This window comes from Lycorma delicatula, chromosome 1, assembly GCF_047948215.1.
Source record: "Lycorma delicatula isolate Av1 chromosome 1, ASM4794821v1, whole genome shotgun sequence".
Classification (NCBI taxonomy): domain Eukaryota; kingdom Metazoa; phylum Arthropoda; class Insecta; order Hemiptera; family Fulgoridae; genus Lycorma; species Lycorma delicatula.
The window spans coordinates 117,641,781-117,661,612 of NC_134455.1; the positions used below are offsets into that span (position 1 = coordinate 117,641,781).

A 19,832-nucleotide genomic window follows, 5' to 3' on the forward strand; every position below is an offset into this window, starting at 1 on the left:
TTTACGTATTTTTTTCATTTCGTAAATAGTGACACCGTTTTACGTTTTTTAACTATTACCACTATTTAAGAAAATGAACTAATCATTTAATATATAACATTAATCGACTTCTATTTAATGGTGTTATGAATGAAACGATTGTTTGTGAAGAATTATAAATAATAGTAAGTTTTAGGTTTTAAACTAATAATTTGAAATTATTTAAATCTGAAAAACCAGCTCCAGGTCAAGTGCATACACAAAACTATATGTATGCACATAAACTGATTGTAATCCCAATTGTTTATGCAAAACTTTAATTTTTTTTAACCATTCTGGAGATAATTATGAAAACTTAAACCATGATTATTTTTGTTGTGACCTCTTTTAATGTTGAGTTTTTCTTCAACTGAAGCACTCCAGACCCAAATACTAGTTGAAACTGGCAGTTTAAATGAAAATAATTTATATTTGTATGTATGAAAAATACTAAAAGTGCATAAAATCTTATGGAATTAACCAAACCTGTTTTAGAATGTAATTTATTTTCACTTCTTGTTTCACATCTCATGTTCCTCATTAAAAATCAGTTAGTATCCCTTAGGTTTCATAATAGAGAACATTAACAACAACATTGGTTGGGTGTTACTGAAACTATTTATTTTTAAGTGATTTTTTTAGTGTATATTGGTTAATATCTTAAAGGAAGTGTTAGCGTTGCATTTATGTTGAAATTACAGAATGGTGTTTAATATCTTTATATTTTCTACAGTTAAGTTGAGTAAGTTTTTGTTAGAAAATGAAGCCTTTATTAACTGTACAGTTTTTTGTAAAAAGTCCTTATAAATGGATATTGAGAGCATTTTTTGATGCCAAAGAATGAAGGATTTGAAACTCAATCCTTATTCAAACTTAAAGTCGGGAACAGGAAAATGTTGCAGAGACTAATGTCAGGTGAATAAAGTGGTTGAGGAACTACAGGAATGTTTTTCTTTGTCGAAAGCCCATTAATTGAGAGTGTAGTGTGACAAGATGTATTGTCATGATGCAGCATCCAGTTGTCTTTGATGGCTGGTCTCACACGGGCAACTCTTTTCTGCAGTCTTTCAAGAATTTCTTGGTAAACATATTGATTTACAGTCTGTCTTGTAGGAAAAACACCTAATGGACAATGCCATTACTATTGAATAAACAAATTAGCGTGGTTTTGATTTTTGATTTGCCCAATTTTGCTTTTTTTGGGATGTGGTGAGTTTGAAGTCTGCCACTCCTTGCTCTGGCATTTCGTTTCTGGGTAGTACTCAAATATCCAAGATTCATCACCAGTAATAAAATCTTTAGAAAATCAGGATTAATTTCAATTCACCCTAGAAGATCGTGGCACTTTTCCCTCCTGTTGTTTATCTGTTCAACAGTGAGGTGTTTTGGGAACAATTTTGCACAAACTTTTTTCATGTCCAATTCATTTGTCAAAATTTGGTGGACTGTGTATGGTTCAAATTCAGTTGTTCTGCAATCATTCTGTTTGTTAATCACCAGTCGTACTGTATCAAGCCTCTGATACACTCAACATTGTCATCACTTTTTGACATTAAGAGTCTTCCAAAGCATGGATCATCCGCAGCTGATTTCCAGCCATCTAAAAATGCTTTAAACCATCTAAAAACTGGGGCTCGTGACAGAGCATTATCTTCATATGCCAGTTTCAATTTTGAAAAAATTTCAGTTGCATTCTTACCAAGTTTAACACAAAACTTGATTGCACAATGTTAATCATAATTAGTATCACTCATTTTCGTAACGCAGAACAAAAACTCATTTCACAAAAAGTTTGTTTACGTCTGGCAAAAATAGACTAAAAATATTAATACCTAGTATAAATCAGCTGTTCATATAACCATATGTTTATTAGTACTCTAGTGTTCCCACTTAAGCTGCCAAAAAAACTGGTCTCATTACTTTATTTACAAACCTCATGAACACACACACACACAATTGAGATATGCAAATTTTACACATGCAACAAATTTTATGCACGCGCGCGCCTATGTATAAAATTTGTTGCTCAAAAATCTCCAAAACTACCTAATCAATTTCAATGAAATTTAGTTATGTTGTAGTAGTGTATCTGAAGTTGTGCATGTGAAAACTGGTTGAGTCGTTCCTGAGCTACACTCAATTTGAGGTTATATTGACTTATTTGTGTATTTTTTGCATGCACTTATGCAATGAGTCACAGTGGTGAGTCATGTTTGTTTGTAGGTTGTAAAATTTTGGTTATAATTTTATTTTCTTATTAACAGAAAATCTATTTTAATATTAAGTAAATAAAACAATATACCTCCTTTAGTTTTCTCATTTAATTTATGGTTTTGTATATTTCTTGACAAAAAAATTTACAAAATAATTATACAGACAACATTGTACAAAATAAATGAATGAAAAGTCACTTTTCTTGTGCAGAACTGTGCAAGAAATTTTTTAATTGTAGTCTAAGAGTTAAGAAATCTCATCACTAAATTTCAAATGAGTTCTATTTTTAATTTTTTTTTCCAGAATGTTAAATTCTGGAATTTGTTAAAAATGGAAGAAATACATCCTGCATTGAATTATGTTTATAGTTCATCTCTTGATGTTGATGTTAATATAAAAATAGGTTCTCTAGATAATTTTAAATATACACCTGATTATACAACAATGCTGAAAGATGAAATGATAGTTTATACAGGTTTATATCAACGAAATAAGTTAGCTGATCTTATGGTTGTTTGTCAAGTATTTGGTGATGGACATCCTTTAACAACTCCAGTTTCAACTAGTTATAAATCTTTTGACAAGTTTTGGAATTGGAATGAATGGATAACTTTACCAATAAAATTTAATGATCTTCCTAGGAATGCTCTTTTATCTCTGACAATATATGATTGTTATGGGCCTGATAAAGTAAAACCTGTTGGAGGAACAACTATATCATTTTTTGGCAAATATGGGCTTTTCAGGGAGGGTTTATTATACTTATATGTTTGGCCTGATGTAATCGCCGATGTACACCATAATAAAACTCCTGGAAAGTTAAAGATTCCCAAAAGTAGAATTCAGTCATTGTACAGACTGATGAAAAAACATAAGAATAATGTTATACCAAAGATTGACTGGCTAGACAGATTGTCATTTAGAGAAATGGAACTTATTTGTGATTCAGATAAAAAAAATAACAATGAGCTTTATTTAATGATAGAATTTCCTTACATTGATTACAATGGAAATTCTTTATCTGTAATTTATCATGAGGATGAAAGTCAAAGTGTATACCAATTTAATCCATCCAATGATATTAATGTAGTATTGGATTCAGAAATTTTAAAAGAAAATCTTGTTGAAGATAAACATCATAAACTTTATCGCAGTATTCGCAACAGAATACCTGATAAGGATGCAAAACCTAATTCTGAAGTTAGAGATCTGTTAAAAAATATTATTACTTATTCACCTATGAGACCTCTTACTGCTGAAGAACAGGACTTGGTTTGGAAATATAGATTCTATCTTAGCGATCAAAAAAAGGCATTAGTTAAGTTTCTGAAATGCGTGAATTGGAATTTAGGAATTGAGGTACAGCAAGCATTGGATCTTATGTGGAAGTGGTCACCCGTTGATGTAGATGAAGGTTTGCAACTCTTGACTCCAGCATTTAAACATCCTGCTGTAAGACAATATGCTGTAAACTGCCTTAAACAAACATCAGATGATAATCTAATATTGTATTTTCTTCAACTAGTTCAGGCACTTAAATATGAAGATATTGATAAATGTTTTTGTGTTTTTAATGAAATGCAAGTACTAATTGCAAATGAAGGTTCAGATATCACTAGAGCTAACTTTTTATTACAACTGTTACAAAAGAGTCAAATGTTTTGTACAGATTTGCTTTCATTTCTTATATGTAGATCTTGTAATAATATCAAACTAGCCAACTACTTCTTTTGGTATTTAATAGTAGAATATGAAAATCATACATATGCTGTTGGATCAGATAAAATTTCAGAGATGTATATAAAGGTGGTAACATTATTCATGCAGTCATTAAAATATGGTAATGATGAATTTAAAAGTAAACATACAATGCTTTTAAATCAACAAATATTTTTGGATAGTCTAGTTGAATTAGTAAAAATAATCATCAAAGAAAATGGAAACAGAACCAAAAAGATTGCAAAACTCCATTCTTTGTTAGCCGAAGCTGATATGTTTAAAATTAAATTTTCCGACTTTGAACAGATTCCTTTTCCATTAGACCCTGATGTTATTATTAAGGGTATTGTACCTGAAAAAGCTACATTGTTTAAATCTAAACTGATGCCATCACGGTTAACATTTATCACATCAGATAATACAGAGTATGTTGCTATATTCAAGTATGGAGATGACCTACGACAAGATCAGTTAGTTTTACAAGTAATTTCATTAATAGATAACCTCCTAAAAAGAGAAAAACTAGACTTAAAACTTACTCCATATAAAGTTCTTGCAACCAGCAGCAAACATGGCTTTGTACAGTACGTAAATTCATATGCTATTGCTGAAATTTTGTCTAAATATGGTAGTTTACAAACTTTTTTTAAAAAACATCACCCAAGTAAATCTGCTGCTAATGGAATTTCTTTGGAAGTAATGGACACCTATGTTAAAAGTTGTGCTGGTTACTGTGTTATCACATATTTATTAGGTGTTGGTGATCGACATTTAGATAATTTGATGATATCATTAAACGGAAATCTTTTTCACATAGATTTTGGTTACATTTTAGGTCGAGATCCAAAACCTTTGCCTCCTCCATTGAAACTCAGCAAAGAAATGGTAGAAGCTATGGGAGGTGTTAATTCTGACCATTATAATGAATTCAAAAAACATTGTTTCAATGCGTTTCTTTTTTTACGGAGACATGCTGATTTGATTTTGAATATTTTCTCGCTTATGGTCGATGCAAATATTCCTGATATTGCATTGGAACCAGATAAAGCAGTAAAAAAGATTGAAGATAAATTATGCCTTAATTTAGGTGATGAAGAAGCAGTCCAGCATTTTAAAACCATTCTAGACTCATCTGTGGCTGACATAATGGCTGTTATTGTTGATCAGTTACATAAATTTACACAGTACTGTCGTAATTGAGTTCACCTTTACAATTTATTCATTAGATGTTTAGAATGAAATTCACTTATTTGAAGTATTTTTTGTATAAACGGTTGAGAATTATTTTTACACTAAGGTTTAGTTTATTATTTTGAAGAACCATGAACAATATTTTACTTCAGACTGTTTTAAAAATATACATGTATTACTGAAATTAAACAAATTACTGAAGTTTAATATTATATTTTTTGTTGTTTAATGGTATTTTGTAATTATGAATTAATAAATCCTAATTATGTATCTTAATGACATGCTTATAATTTTGTTGTATTAATTCCTTAATTTTTGGCTTTAGGTAATTAGTATCAAAGTCTTATGTACTTTTAGGGTATGACATTGAAAATGAATATATATATATATATTCATGCAATCATGCATTTTACTTAGAAAAACCTTTCATAATGTAATTTTAAGAGGTTAATAAAATTTGAAAAGAATTTTGAGGTAAGTTACCAAATTAAATAATAATTTTCTTATTTAGTAGTTTCATTAACATGTATTTAGTCATAATTTGCAGCCATTGTACACAATCTGACGTAAGATGTTGCTTCTGAAATTGGTGTAGTTATTCCCAAGAATACGATATCATACCAGCTTTATAAATAGGGTAAAAAGTAAAATGTAAGAGAAAGCAACTCTAGTGCTTCTACTCTGATGTTTTATATTCATCATGCTTTGTAAATATGAGAGAGAGACTGTACAGAGCAACAAATTATTTTAATTAATCGATTGTATGTATACATTGCCACTACTCAATAAGAGGAACATAGCTATTATTATTTATCTTTAGAGTACATATTTTTAATTTAAAAAATTATATACCCCATACCTTTTAAACCCAAACAGTTACGTATGTAATAATTCTTACTATATTCTGAATAATAAATGCCAAAATGAGTCCACTGCAATAACATGCAATAGTATATGCATCTAATATTGCTTTTTCTTGAATAACTGATGAATAATAATCTCAGTTTAATTCTTATTGAGTTAATTACTCATTGTTTATTTGTAGATTATTAGAAAATTTTTACACTGTATTACATTTTCAATGGTTTTTTTTTATAAGTATAATAGAGAAAATATTACTCCAGTAAATATACGTATTAATACCAGTATGTTTTATTACATAATACAATAAATTATTGAAAACATTAAAAAAATAACTTCACTTCCTAAATGTCGCATTGTGCTTCTAGATCTTTTTGGAGCTATTGTGTTGCTCCTTCGTCAGTGGTACCATTGTTAAACTTGTCTTTCAAAAAGGTTTATCCACATTTTTCATCATGCTGATTAACAGTAAATTATTATTTAGAATAATAGTTTCCAAAATTGTAAATATTATTATACTCATTAGAGATTTATTTTTTACTACATTTTTAGATCAATTTTGTTATTTAGATCAAACTTATTATTATGCTGAATATTTTTTGTTTTAGTTGAATTTATTTGTTCAGCAATACTTTGGATTGCAATTAAATACCCTGTGGATTCTAAAATATTACAATATAATTCAGACTCTATTGATGTGTTTATAAAGAAAAAAGACCAAACCTGCTAAGGGCACTGTGAAATACCTACTTTGTTTGCTATTTTAGATCAGTGTTTATCTTGTTTGCTTATATGCATTACAAATTCTTTTAAATTATGTACTTTTATGGTTTACACTTAGATGATTCTTCAGTGAATGCATTCATCACTCAATTATCAACAATAGTGAGAAATAACGACATGAACAGACATTTGTTTGTCTTTTACACAACACAATCTATGTAGATAACATTTACTCCACCATGTTAAAATGTAATAGCAAAGAATGGTTGACCTGAGACTGTACAAGACTACACTTCATTTACATTCATACATATTATCCTCATAATCCTCTGAAGTAATATCTTAAGGTGGTTGGAAGCTAAACAGAAAAATAATGGAAAAATTTGATTTTTGGATTACGCCATTACTTTCACAATATCTTGTTTATCGTAGTACAGGGTTCTAATAATAGTAGTTTCTAGTAAACTCATTATTTAATAAATCTAACTCAGTAAAACTTAAACCAGATTTATGTAAACTTTAAACTGATTGCACAAAATTTTCTTCCATTTCTATGTTGTGGTTGAATTTTTAAGAATCCTATATTAGTAATTCATTAATGGAAAGCAGATTTGATTAACTTGCAGAATATTTTGAGCCAATGTAGCATAAATTACATCATAATCTATCAACAAAAAGGTGATCATTCTTTTGTAATAATGATGATATGTGGTTATATCACTTGCATTTCTCAATGAAAAGATTAAAAATGTCAATCATTTATCATAGCCAATTTACCAGTTTCCAAACATACTGTTAAGTTCTTAATCAAATTATACGTAGTTAGCAAAAGCCTTAATCAGACAATTTTCTAATCAGAACATCCCAACATGGATAATTTCTCCAAAAAAAAATGCATAATCTAAATCATCTGTTTTTTTTCTAATTCTCTCCTTTTTTCTTTATAAACACATTTCCTTTCTGACTCAGTAGTGTGCAGTTTGACATACCGTAATATATGATAAATCATTTGCTGGAATACTTTGGAGAAAAATATCCCCCTAACAGCTTATTTGTAAATTTATAAATTTGTATTATTTTAAAATCTGTTTTGTTTCTTATTGCTGTAACTCATGACTTATTAATGGTGAGGTTGGTTTTTCATAAAGTGCTCAGTTTCATGTTAGATGCTTTTGTATCTTCAAACATGCTGTAATTTTTTTTAAGTTTGTGATGATTAGGGATGTGATTATAGTGAAATAAAATGTGTAAGGGCATACAACATTTATTAAACATATGAACCATTAAAAAAAAAGTACAATTTATAAGTAAATCAAAATCAATTTGAGAAATCAAGAAAATAATATTTTTATTTATAAAAAAAGTTCATTTAACATGAAAACATTTGACTAATCATATAATTTTTTTCTTGATGTATAATTTTAAAAATCTACTTTTTTATATAAAAAACTGAGGTGGAGAAAAACTGAAAAATGCATTATTCAGTATTCAAGAATAGAAAACACATTCTTATAGAAAATAAGAATGAAAATAAGTGTATTAATATTGAAGTCATTAAATGAAATAATAGATACTTTGAAAATTAATTAGTAAATATAAATTTACGTATGAATACGTGAGATGCAAGTGTTATAATACACTTAAACAAAGTTATTCTGTGAGGCTTTAAACAACCGAATATATAAGTGAAGAATACCACATAAAACAGTTAACAATTTCTTGAAATTATAATTTTATTGACTTTATATCTTTAGCAGCACTTAACCAAATATAAATATTTAAACAAATATTAATGTCAAGTCAAGTAAAATTATTAATCATTTTTAATGAGATTGTAGGATTTTATTGTCCCACAATTTTTTTTTTATTTTTATTCATTTGTTTTTTTTACTGAGTAGACAGTTTTATTTTTTTGTAATTTTTTAGTTCAGATAAAAATTGTATTTGAAGATAAAAGCAGTTTTGCAATAAAATGTGCATTTGTTTTTTTCAGTCATCATAATTTGGTACAATTTGCTTTTATTTCTTTCTCTTAATTCATTAGCTTATTTTTCTTCATTATTCTGTTCATTTCTGTATTTTTAGATATTTAGTTCATCACATAACTATCAAAATTGTACATAGAGAATATGGAATGTTTGAAGCTTTTAAAAATGGTTAAGTCTAATATAAATTAGAATTTAAGTTTTTCTTGTTAATTTTATTTTAAGCATCCTATGCAATTTAAATACCAAAACAATATTTTATTGAGGATGTGGCCAGCTGGTAAATACAAGGGTGAATCAATAATTATTTGCAATTTGGCCTTAAACTCTATTTCAGTAAAAATAGAAAGCTATAGCTTCATTTTTCAACATAGTCTGCTTGCTTTTCAGTGCACTTCTTCCTTCAATGCACGAGTTCTTTACGACTTCAGAAATATGTTTTGGTTAAATAACAAGCCATGCATGAAGAATTTTCTGAAGTCCATGCATTTTGGTAAATTAATCACCTTTTAATGTCTCTTGAGTGAACCAAATGGGTAATAGTCTGAATAATTAAAGTAAAGATTATATGGAGCTTATCTAAGACTATATGGAGCTCCAGCCCTGATTTTTTTAAAGTTTGAACTGTGAGGGCAGCAGTATGCAATAAAGCAATCCCTTCAGACATTGCTTAGAATTGCAGCCTTCAGCTTTTCAATTAGCATTTTACTGTAATGAGAGCTATTTATTGTTAACCCCTTTTCTGGTAATGTTCTAAAACTGAGCCTTCTGAATTTCAAGGAAGTAATTACATCAGTTTTCCTGATTACAATGATTTTTAAAAATTTTTCCTAGTAAGGAAAGTTCCATTTGTGAATGTTTTTATCCCGTTCTTTGTTACTTATTCTCTGACTCAAAATAGTAGATCCACATTTCATCACTAGTGACGATTCTGTCCAAGAAAGTGTCACCTTCAATATCGTAAGAGGTCAGATTTGTTGGCAGATGTCCAACAAAATTATGCAGAATTGTGAGTCGTTTTGGGACCTACTTTACACAAAATTTATGAAAGTTAAGTCTACAGTGGACAGTTTCTTCAGAAGAACCATCGCTGTTTCACCAATCGTTGCTTCATGACATACATGTGCTCAATATTGTCATTAATTGTAACTAATAAAACTATACATGAGTGTTTGGCTCTTCCTTTATGCATAACATTTGTGTGAACATTTCTTAATTGTTTAATCCACTCACTCATAAACTGTTGTGATAAAATGTTATTCTGTTGTGATGAAACACTTTTTTAAAAAAGTAGTGGTAAAACATTTTTTCGTATTCGTCTTCGGTTAATTTCAGCCCCTGGTACTCTGTCCGATCCCAAAAACTAAATTGTTACTGAACACTGTCTTCTTTGGTGCAAACTGAAACCAGAACAGCCTTGTTAATTTTTTGGTTTAGACATGAGAACTGACTTTTCAACTTCAAATTAATGAAGAATTTTTAAGTTTAAAACAACGGATAGCAAATTCATTTAAAAATGACTTACCAGCAAAAAAATATTTGCTAATGCATTGAAAATAATTATTCGCTCACCCTCAGTTTTTTAAATTGAAATAAGAGAGTCATTGCTAAAATTTCAATTATGTAAATTGCTATTTCTTGTTAAAAAAAGTTCATTCAAATTTTATTAAAATAGCATGTGTCAGTCACACGTAATCCCGTACAAACAGCAGAACATACATAATCTAGGTTATTATCATCACGTATATTCATATCATGAAATGTAGTAGAAATAATGTAGATGGACCACTGAATATAAAAATAGGAAGTGAAAAGATTACGGAGGTAGAAGAATTTTGTTATTTGGAAAGTAGAATTACTAAAAGTGTACAAAGTAGGAGCACTATATAAAATGTTGCATAGCACAGGCAAAACGAGCTTTCAGTCAAAAATATAATTTGCTTACATCAAAAATTAATTTAAGCGTCAGGAAAAGATTTTTGAAAGTATATGTTTGGAGTGTAGCTTTATATGGAAGTGAAATTTGGATGTTCGGAGTAGCTGTGTAGAAAAGATTAGAAGCTATTGAAATGTATTTCTATTGGAGAATGTTAAAAATAAGATGGGTGGATAAAGTGGCAAATGAAGAGGTGTTGCAAATTGATGAAGAAAGAAGCATTTGGAAAAATATAGTTAAAAGAAGAGAGACACTTATAGGCTGCACATTAAGGCATCCTGGAATAGTCACTTTAATATTGGAGGGACATGTTGGTGGGAAAAATTGTGCAGATAAGCAAAGTTTGGAATGTGTAAAATAAATTGTTAGGGATGTAGGTTCTACATCCCTAACATGCAGTAGTTGCATGTTGATTAGTAGTTGATGCAGTGGTTATCAAACGAGTGGCACTAGATTGAGAATCTTGGAGGGCTGCATCAAACCAGTCAAGACTGCAATAATTATCATATAATTATGTGCTCTGAGGTCGGCCTTTTGTACCATATCAAGCAACTCTTTTCTCAGCTAAACTTTTGAGATATGAATAGCTCGCTTTCAAGAATTATAAGCACAGATTAAAATAAAGCAATTATAGGCCTATACTTAATGGAATGCAAATACATAACAAAATCAGATACCTTTTGTTATCTATTTGCTGTTGTAATTTTTAATTACAGAACACTTCACATAGGAAGCTTTCGTCATCTGAACTAACCGTTACCTCTTCATCATTCGACCGAAAAATTTAAAAACCTCTACGGACAGAAAATCCTAGTCGACTTACAACTTTGTATTACCGGACACATAAATTTCTTTCTGCTAAGCCAACAGTTTACTACTGCGCCTAGTTCTAACCTCCCTTGTATAATCATGATGTACTACAATTGTAGTGTTCCTCAGTTTTCGTACGTTTTGACAAATCTTATCGATATGTTCCTTAGGCAAGTGCGCGTAGTAGTGTTGTGGCATTTGGATTTCCCAAAAGATGAGCTCTGTTTACGTCGATATCACTCGCAATTCCCAAACACGTTAGCACAAAAATTCTTTTACTTTTAATTCACAATTTCCACCCGTAACATCGTTTACTATTTAAAAATAATATTGTACCTCCTTGACCTTCCTTCCAAGTCGTTTATTCTAGCCTCGGTGCTTTCGTATTGTTGCCTCAATTTATAAACTTCCTCCTAAAGTAATCGATTTTCCCCTTCAAATGTTCGAATTTTTTCCGTGAACAGCTCTTGCACATTCTCTTTGGTAGCGACATGAGCCAACTTTTCGTCTAGAAAGACCCTGAACGACTCCGCCAGTTGTTCTAATGATATTTCCAATTTTTTGTTCAGCCATTATATCCACTTGATAATTTTTCACCTCCTTAACTACTCATTGAGAATTCTTTTGACTTTTTTTTAAGCGTATTATCAACACATTTAGCGACAATAATAGAAAAAAATAAAAGAAGAGAAATAAAAAACACTCGATCGACCCATTAAGCAGGTAACGAAAATGATTAAAATACACGATAAAATAAATTATTAATTAAGAAGATTAAAATAAAAATATAATGATAAGTTAAATAATCTAGATTAAAATTTAATTGTACGAACTAATCGTAGGCTTACCTCCACGATTACTATCAACACCAGTGGTTTCAAAACTTTTCCGAGTCGCGGCGCCCTTTTTCAATTAAATTTTTTTCATGGCGCCCTACCCTTAAGTGAAAGTATGAACTACTCGTTAAAGATAAAAATAAATAAAACTCGTGTTATTTTCATTATTTTTTTAGTTTATTAATATTAAATTAATAATTATAAATGTCTTGGTTCAATCAATTATGAAGCTTTTACAATATTTCGCGGCGCCCCTATGAAGAGGCCGTGGTGCACAGTTTGGGAATCACTGATCAACACAACTAATACGTTCGCCTCGACAGTTCAATTCCAACATTAAATTTAATTCACTCCGGTAATTTAAAGTTCTCTTAGTACTTCAAATTCTCTTAGAATAGTAACTAGATAATAAAAAATATTTTGTGTCTGAATGATATAATTTATACAACACATTATAAATAAAACCATCTACGTTTATGAATAAATAAAATCATCGGTGATAATTATAAAGTGTTTTACTGTTTTCAAACGGACTGATGAGATTAACAGATGTGACTTCAGTTAACATAGATGTGAAATGAGATAAATTATATTTATTATAAATGAATTTAAATGCTGAAGATAGGTGATAAAACAATATAAAATTAAAGAAGAAATCGACAATAAAAATTAAATTTAAAATGTAGCATAGTTCGAGGTAGGACCTGGGTCGGATTTAGTCTTTGAACCTTTCCGTACAAAAGTAAAAAATTGCACTCCTGTAGAATTGCAATGTAAGCATTCTAAAAAAAAAGTTGTATTGGTATGTTTTAACATTTTTTTAGCGAACGTCCAAAAAACAACTTGTAACTCAATAATTGATGACACAAATGCTTACAATAACACTTCACGTAAAATACATCATTTAAAAAACAGTTAACAGGAGTATAATTCAGAACATGAAGAACATGCTTAACGCTAGTAATTTTTAAAACTTACGGCTTCGGAAAAAATTTGTTTTTAAACGAACTTCTCGTCGGATTTAAATAATTTTTCTTTCATTTGAAAGCCAACTCTTGAGGGTATTTTCTAAAAAAAAAAAATCGTTTTTGTATGACAGGTAGTAAAGTTTTTACCGCAATTTACAAAAAGACTACGGGAAAATAGCGTTTCGTCCGAAAAAGTGATCTAATTTAATTAATTTCCGACACCCATCTAATTATCGTACAGATTTGAAATTGGTCTCGTTGTGAAGGGTATTAAATAAAATTTCAGTTGATATAAAACGTTTTTTTGTACCTGTTCAACTTCCGGATTTTCAACAATTTTAGTACGGAATTTCGCTGAAAAATTTCGCTGTTTTTTAGAATTTTTTTCTGAAAATTTTCTAATTCTGAAACTACGTTGCGATTTTTTCTCATTTTGTTTTGGCAATTTTGCACCCCTCGATTTTTTTACTCCGTGCCGGGGCACGGACTAACGGAGTGTTTGTCCGGCCTTGCGTAGGACATATACATCCAATTGTATCTTTTTACTGCAAAATTTAGTTTTTCTAATGTGTACGTTGCAATCTGTTCAACTAATGAACAATAAGAAACCCACCTCCCTCAGACCAATGAGATGAGGATGATATGTATGACATGTAAATGAGGTTAATCTTGTACAGACTCAGGCCGACCATTCCTGAGACGTGTGGTTAACTGAATCCCAACCACCCAAGTACACCGGTATCTGCTGTATAGTACTGAAATCCGTATAAAAGCAACTAAATTTTAATAGGATTTGAACTTCGACTTCGAAAATCAGCCGTTAAACAACTGATTTGCGACTACGAGTTAACCACTAGACCAGGTCGGTGGGCTACTACAAAATAAAATAAAAATGTTGAAATGAAATAAAATTTAATAGACTTCGTTTATGGCAACTATTGCTCTGTCATATTCGGAATATATATTATATATAAAAAGTAATTAAGTTAGAAAATTATCCAAATTAATAGAAAACTTTCTAATGCAATTCATTAGGCCAACAACTAAACAAACAAAAAACAAAAACAAAAGCAGAAAACCTCGACGCTTCGTCCAAGATGTAGGACTTGGACTTTTATCTCTATCAAGATAAACCACAAATGATTTTTATTTGTGGTTTGTCTTCTAACTTATTTAGTTTTTTTGTATTCATCTAACCAACTAGAGGCGATTACAGTGATAAGTGTCTCGTACCCCATCGCAGTGATATTTTTTTTTATATTACAAGCTTTAACACCTCATTAAGAATTTAAAAAAAACAGATACCGTAATACCTTAGAAAGGATAAAATACTTAGTGTAATTTTAATACCCATTTAAATGGGAATTTCATCAAAACGCAACGTGAAACAAATACCTCACTCTTCCAATCCGTTTGAAATGAAAAAGCTGCATTTTTCTTCCTGCTATTATTTACACAGTTCTGTACGTCCAGAATTAGAAATGCTATATTATAAATTTTTTGTATCTGTCACGCGCTAGCGTGTTTGTGTGTATGTGTACGTGGGGATATTAATATCTGCATAATATATCGTGTTATGTTCTAAACTTGAATATTGTAAATAAACATAAGATACTGTAATAGAGACAAGATAATTGTTTTGCCATTACAAAGCTTTGAAGGAATTACATTGTAAGATTAAAAACCAAAATTACGGAAATTTACATTGAGAGATATGGTAAAGAGCACTCGCAATATTAACATTCTGCAACACTGCGTCGTTGTTCTGGGTTGTCCTCCCCTTAAAAAAAAAAAAAAAAACATTTTTGGAATTGTTCTCTCTGATTTGATATCTGACAGAATGTTGGGCGTTATTCATTGAAGTGTGGAATTCTTATTCATTGAAGTGTTTAATTTACGAGTACACCACTTCCATCTGTATAGGAAATGTTTTCCTAATTGTAAATCTAAGAATTTAATCAGTTGTTCTTTTCATTTCAATATATAATTAAAAAAACATACACTTCCCTTATTCCAAGTATAAGAATTTGTTTTATTTAATAACTTGTTCAGGAAATCTGTTAATTATTATATAAGTCACTTAAAAAAGTAAACATGCAAAATATTGTCAATTGGCAGGTTTGAACTTGTATCGCATCTGGGCACGGTGCAAACTGAATCTTGTACATTTCGTCTGGACATTAAAAAAATTTAACCTTAATAAAGACTGCATAATTTTAAAGTAGATTTTAAAGAATTATATTACGTAAAAAAATGGACATTGATTTGCATCTGTATTAACTTTACCTGGATTGTCTTTTTAAAGTAATTTATTTAAGGTATTTGTTCAAATTTAACTCTATTTGACATTATAAGAATTTAAGAAAATATTTTACTTAAAATTTGTAATATAATAATTTAGAGAAGTTCCATAAAAAAGAAAAACGAAAGCGGATCGAGAGGGGATTGCAAAAAAAGAAAAAAAAAAGTAGTATAACTCCTAACCACTACCTCACTGGAGTTTTCTCATAGGTACACCTACGCATCTCCTGTCAGCATCGTTAGACGTATTTTTAAGAGCTGACAAGTGGACGTAAATTTTTCTGAGTACCTGTAAAGTATCACAGATAAAATAATGATGGTACAATTTACAATTGTATGAAAATTAACTAGTATGCTGCTTTTCAGTAAGGAGATAGAAATAACTGGAAAAAGCTTTTATCAGAAAATTTTTCTAGGAAACGTTGCTCAAATATATTATAAAAAGGTTTTTTTAAATTTGTTTTCTTATTTATTTTTACTAAACGGCAATCAAGGGATAAAATGACAATTTGTTTACGACTAAGGGTTGGTGTTATAGTAGTACCCTAAGGCATGTTTTTAAAAGAACTTCTCGTGGCAAACAGACGGTTACCGCTTAAACGTCATGATCAACAAAATGGCGCAATATAGTTTTTTTATGTTTTCTTTTCATTAAAATTAAGTAATCCATTCAAAAACGCCTTAATAGGAAAAGAGACAAGATTTCATGTATTTACGTATATATTTTTTTAATAAAAAGTTGCTATCACACAAGTCTAAGGCTCTCAGCTGATTTAGTTATGTCATGTTTTATTATAAAGAGATTAGGATTTTTGTTGGCAGCATTATTAGCCGCTTGAGATATTAATTTTCCCAGATTTTGACGATCTCTTGAGTCGTAGGGTACGTTTAGTCTTTGCAAACGATCGTTAGTGTGGCGACTGTAACAAAAAAAAAAAAAATTATTTATGAGTGCTATTGAAAACAGGAAACTTTATTACAAAATATAACTATTTAATAAGCCTATAAACAGTAGGCTAAGATAAATGCTTTACTAGAAAATCTTTACTGCATTCAACTTAAGTGAGCAAAGAAGTAAATAAAACATTTATCTTAAATATTTTCAGTTGTCTATCGAAATCGAATTTAACAGAGACACCTATCTATTGCAGAACTTAATCAGCCGCAGTACGTAATGCACTGCGACCGATTAAGTGTGAGAGTGGCTAGTGGCAAAATTTTTTTTTTTTTAACCTCCGGGACCACCGTTAGGTATTACTTCGTGTTTGTATTGGCCAATACAAACACAAAGTTGGAAATTAAAGAATGTTTGTAGTGGCTCACTGAACTAACGAAAAGAAGGAAGGCCCTGAGTAGCGCGGATTATGTATGTGGTGCGGGTCCAAGGGATGAAGTTAAGGAGTCGGCTTCTAAAACTATGCACGTGGAATGATAATTTTTGTAGCCTGCGACATTCCATACCTGATGACCGGGATTCGAACCCGGGTCCTCCGGATGAAAGGTCGAGACGCTACCACTCGCGCCAAGAAGGCCGGTAAACGTGCATTCAATCTGTACGTTACCAGTGACTGAACGAAAGGTACTATCTATTCACCCGTACATGATTGCTGACATCTCCCTAATATATTGTGGTATTAAAATTACAGTAGTTTTTTTATTGATGTTTTTCCCTGTAACTGAGTATTTTGACTGTGACTATTTCCCTGTGACTTTGAATATTTTCCCTCTGTGAAATTATTCAAACTTGTAGCAAGTGTTATTAGGGATTTTGGTTTTTCCTTTATAACTCCCTTCCCCGTCCTCTGTTTGCAGTTTCCTTCTGGTTTTAGGCGTTTTGGGCTACTTCCTTACTTTTGGCGGGGAAATATGTGGTTGTGGCAGATGGTTTAAATACCTAAAGTGTGGCGTGGGGAGGTAATGTCACCAACTTTAGAGGAACGCTTCTCGAAGAGAAGGTTACGGGGCATGGACTAGCTTGTTGAATAAAGGCTCGGACCTCGGATGCAGAGAGTGAGGAGGAGGAGTGACGATGATAAGGAGGTCGGTCGTTGCAGAGACTTGTTGTCCGATAAGAGGAGAGAGTATAGAAGAGCTATTTGAAAAAGTAAGAAGGTTAAATGGAGGGAGCTTTGCTCAAAATCAGATGACGACGTCTGGGTTAGCGCCTACCGAAAAATGTCTGGCAAGTTTGGTAGGGTGCTACCTGTTCTCTCGGTGGAATTTATGAGTAGATATTTAGAGGAGCTTTTTCCTCGATGTCAGGCTGGGATGTGGACAGAGATAGCGGCCGTGGAGATCCCCCTTTTTCTTTGGAGGACATTCAACCGGCAGCAAGGAGGCTACACAGGAAGAAAATTCTGGGCCTGGATGGGGTGCCAGATGAGGCTGTGGTTGCGGCGGTAGAGGTGGTGCTGTGCCAGATTCGAACGGCGTTTAATAGAATCCTGTTTGAGGATCGTTGACCAGAGGAATGAAATGGGGTCAAGGCAGTTATGTTGAAAAAGTGAGAGGGCAGAGTGAGAGACTGGAGCAGGTTTTGACCACTGTGACTTCTCAGTTTTTTGAGTAAAGTATTTGAGAGACTAATTGTGGAGAGGCTGCTGGAGGAGATAGATAGGAAAGGAGGAATCAGTGAGTTGCAGTGTGGCTTTCGGAAGGGGCGCACCACGATGGATGCAGTGAATAGAGTGATGGGCCTGGTGAACGAAGCAGCTGCAGGCACATGGAGGACAAGGGCCATCCCTGCGATGGCGTTGTTGGATGAGCGTAATGCATTCAACGCACTGTCTTTTGGATGCGTTCTAGAGGAATTAAGGAGGCGTGATATTAGTCCATATTTAATAAGTATTGACTTCAGGATTGCTTCACAAATCGTGTGGTGGTACGAGTGGCTGAGAGACAGGAGCTAGAGATTGAGGTAGATTGAGGAGTGTAGTGTTCCACAAGGTTCGGTGTTGGGACCTACTCTGTGGAACATTGCTTATGATGGCATCCTCAGGTGAGTTATCCGGATGGTGTTCATATTACTGCGTTTGCCGATGATGTTTCATTAGTAATCCTCGGGAGAACGGAGAAGGAGGTTATACGCTGTGGTAATGTGACCATTGACTTGGTGGTAAACCGTTCAAATCTGCATTAAAACAACCGTACAGTAAATGGATGGCTGATGAAAATTTCTTTCTCACGCCTACAGAAAGAATCAAACGCCCGATTTGTGTTTGGATAAAAGATGCTTGCAAAGATATTTTCACGGAATTAGTAAGGAAAAGTTTTAAAAATTGCAGAATATCTAATGAACTTGATGGTAGTGAAGACAATCACCTTTGGCAGAGCGACGTGGAGACTACCGGTAACTCTTCTACAGACATTGACAGTGACAGTGATTAATTAAAAATAAACCCATATTAAAAAGTGTATTGAAATGATCTTTTTCAACATGATACTTTCTTTTCGTTTTACTGGCCTACTGATTCTGAACTAAACTAGTACTTACGGTAATTAATTATTAATGTATATTAATATTGTAATTTAAATTAACGAATTAAATGCTTTACTTTCTGAATATTTTCGTATTTACGTATTTTTTTATCATATCTGTTGCAGTTTAAAATACCGGTATATACTGGATTTTTTTTTTTAGATTTTCAGTCCCGAAGATCGAGGTGCGGAGCTTATTCGGTGGCGCGGGGTACTCGAATAAATACGGTAAACAAATTATTATTTTGATCCATTTTGGTATTAATAATAAAAGACAATTGAGATTTCCATTTTAAATAACGTTTTAAGAAAACAATTTCAAATAAAATACGTATAGATGATTTAAAGTAAAATAAATAAATATAATATATATATATATATATATATATATATATATATATATATTTAAAACGAACTAAAGGTTGAATATTTTCATGAGACTTTTCCACACCTTTAAGCAGAAAGTATTTTCTTTATGCAAATGATTTATTCCAAATAAAATTTACGTTAGAGGTAGAAGGCCTGATAATAGACATACCTCTGGTTTTGACAATAGGCCATAATTTATCGGTTTTATATACACCTTTAATCTTAGGCTTTTTGAAATCTGTTTTTTTTTTTGAATGTAAATTATACGAGTATTTTTTTTATAATCACATTTGAAATACTAGCAATTTTTATCTACATCTTTAATGCTAAACTATAGAAACACAAGAAAAAATCGGAGGGGTCCAAAAAATATATACTCACTGTTTGTAATAAATAATATCTAAACAAAAAGATTTACACTTAT

General features: G+C 31.2%; 1 protein-coding gene and 1 pseudogene across 1 annotated transcript in view; one reads left to right on the top strand and one right to left on the bottom strand.

Moving 5' to 3' along the window:
* The first annotated feature begins 44 nt into the window (after positions 1–44).
* LOC142321678 (phosphatidylinositol 3-kinase catalytic subunit type 3 pseudogene) lies at positions 45–5,405 on the top strand (annotated as a pseudogene).
* A 10,901-nt stretch (positions 5,406–16,306) lies between these two features.
* LOC142321687 (testis-specific serine/threonine-protein kinase 1-like) overlaps positions 16,307–19,832 on the bottom strand; it is a 64,572-nt gene continuing 61,046 nt past the window's right edge. The window contains exon 5 of the mRNA XM_075359975.1: positions 16,307–16,482. Within this exon, the coding sequence (XP_075216090.1) occupies positions 16,308–16,482 (175 nt within the window). The 3' untranslated portion in view covers position 16,307. The remainder of the gene's footprint in view (positions 16,483–19,832) is intronic.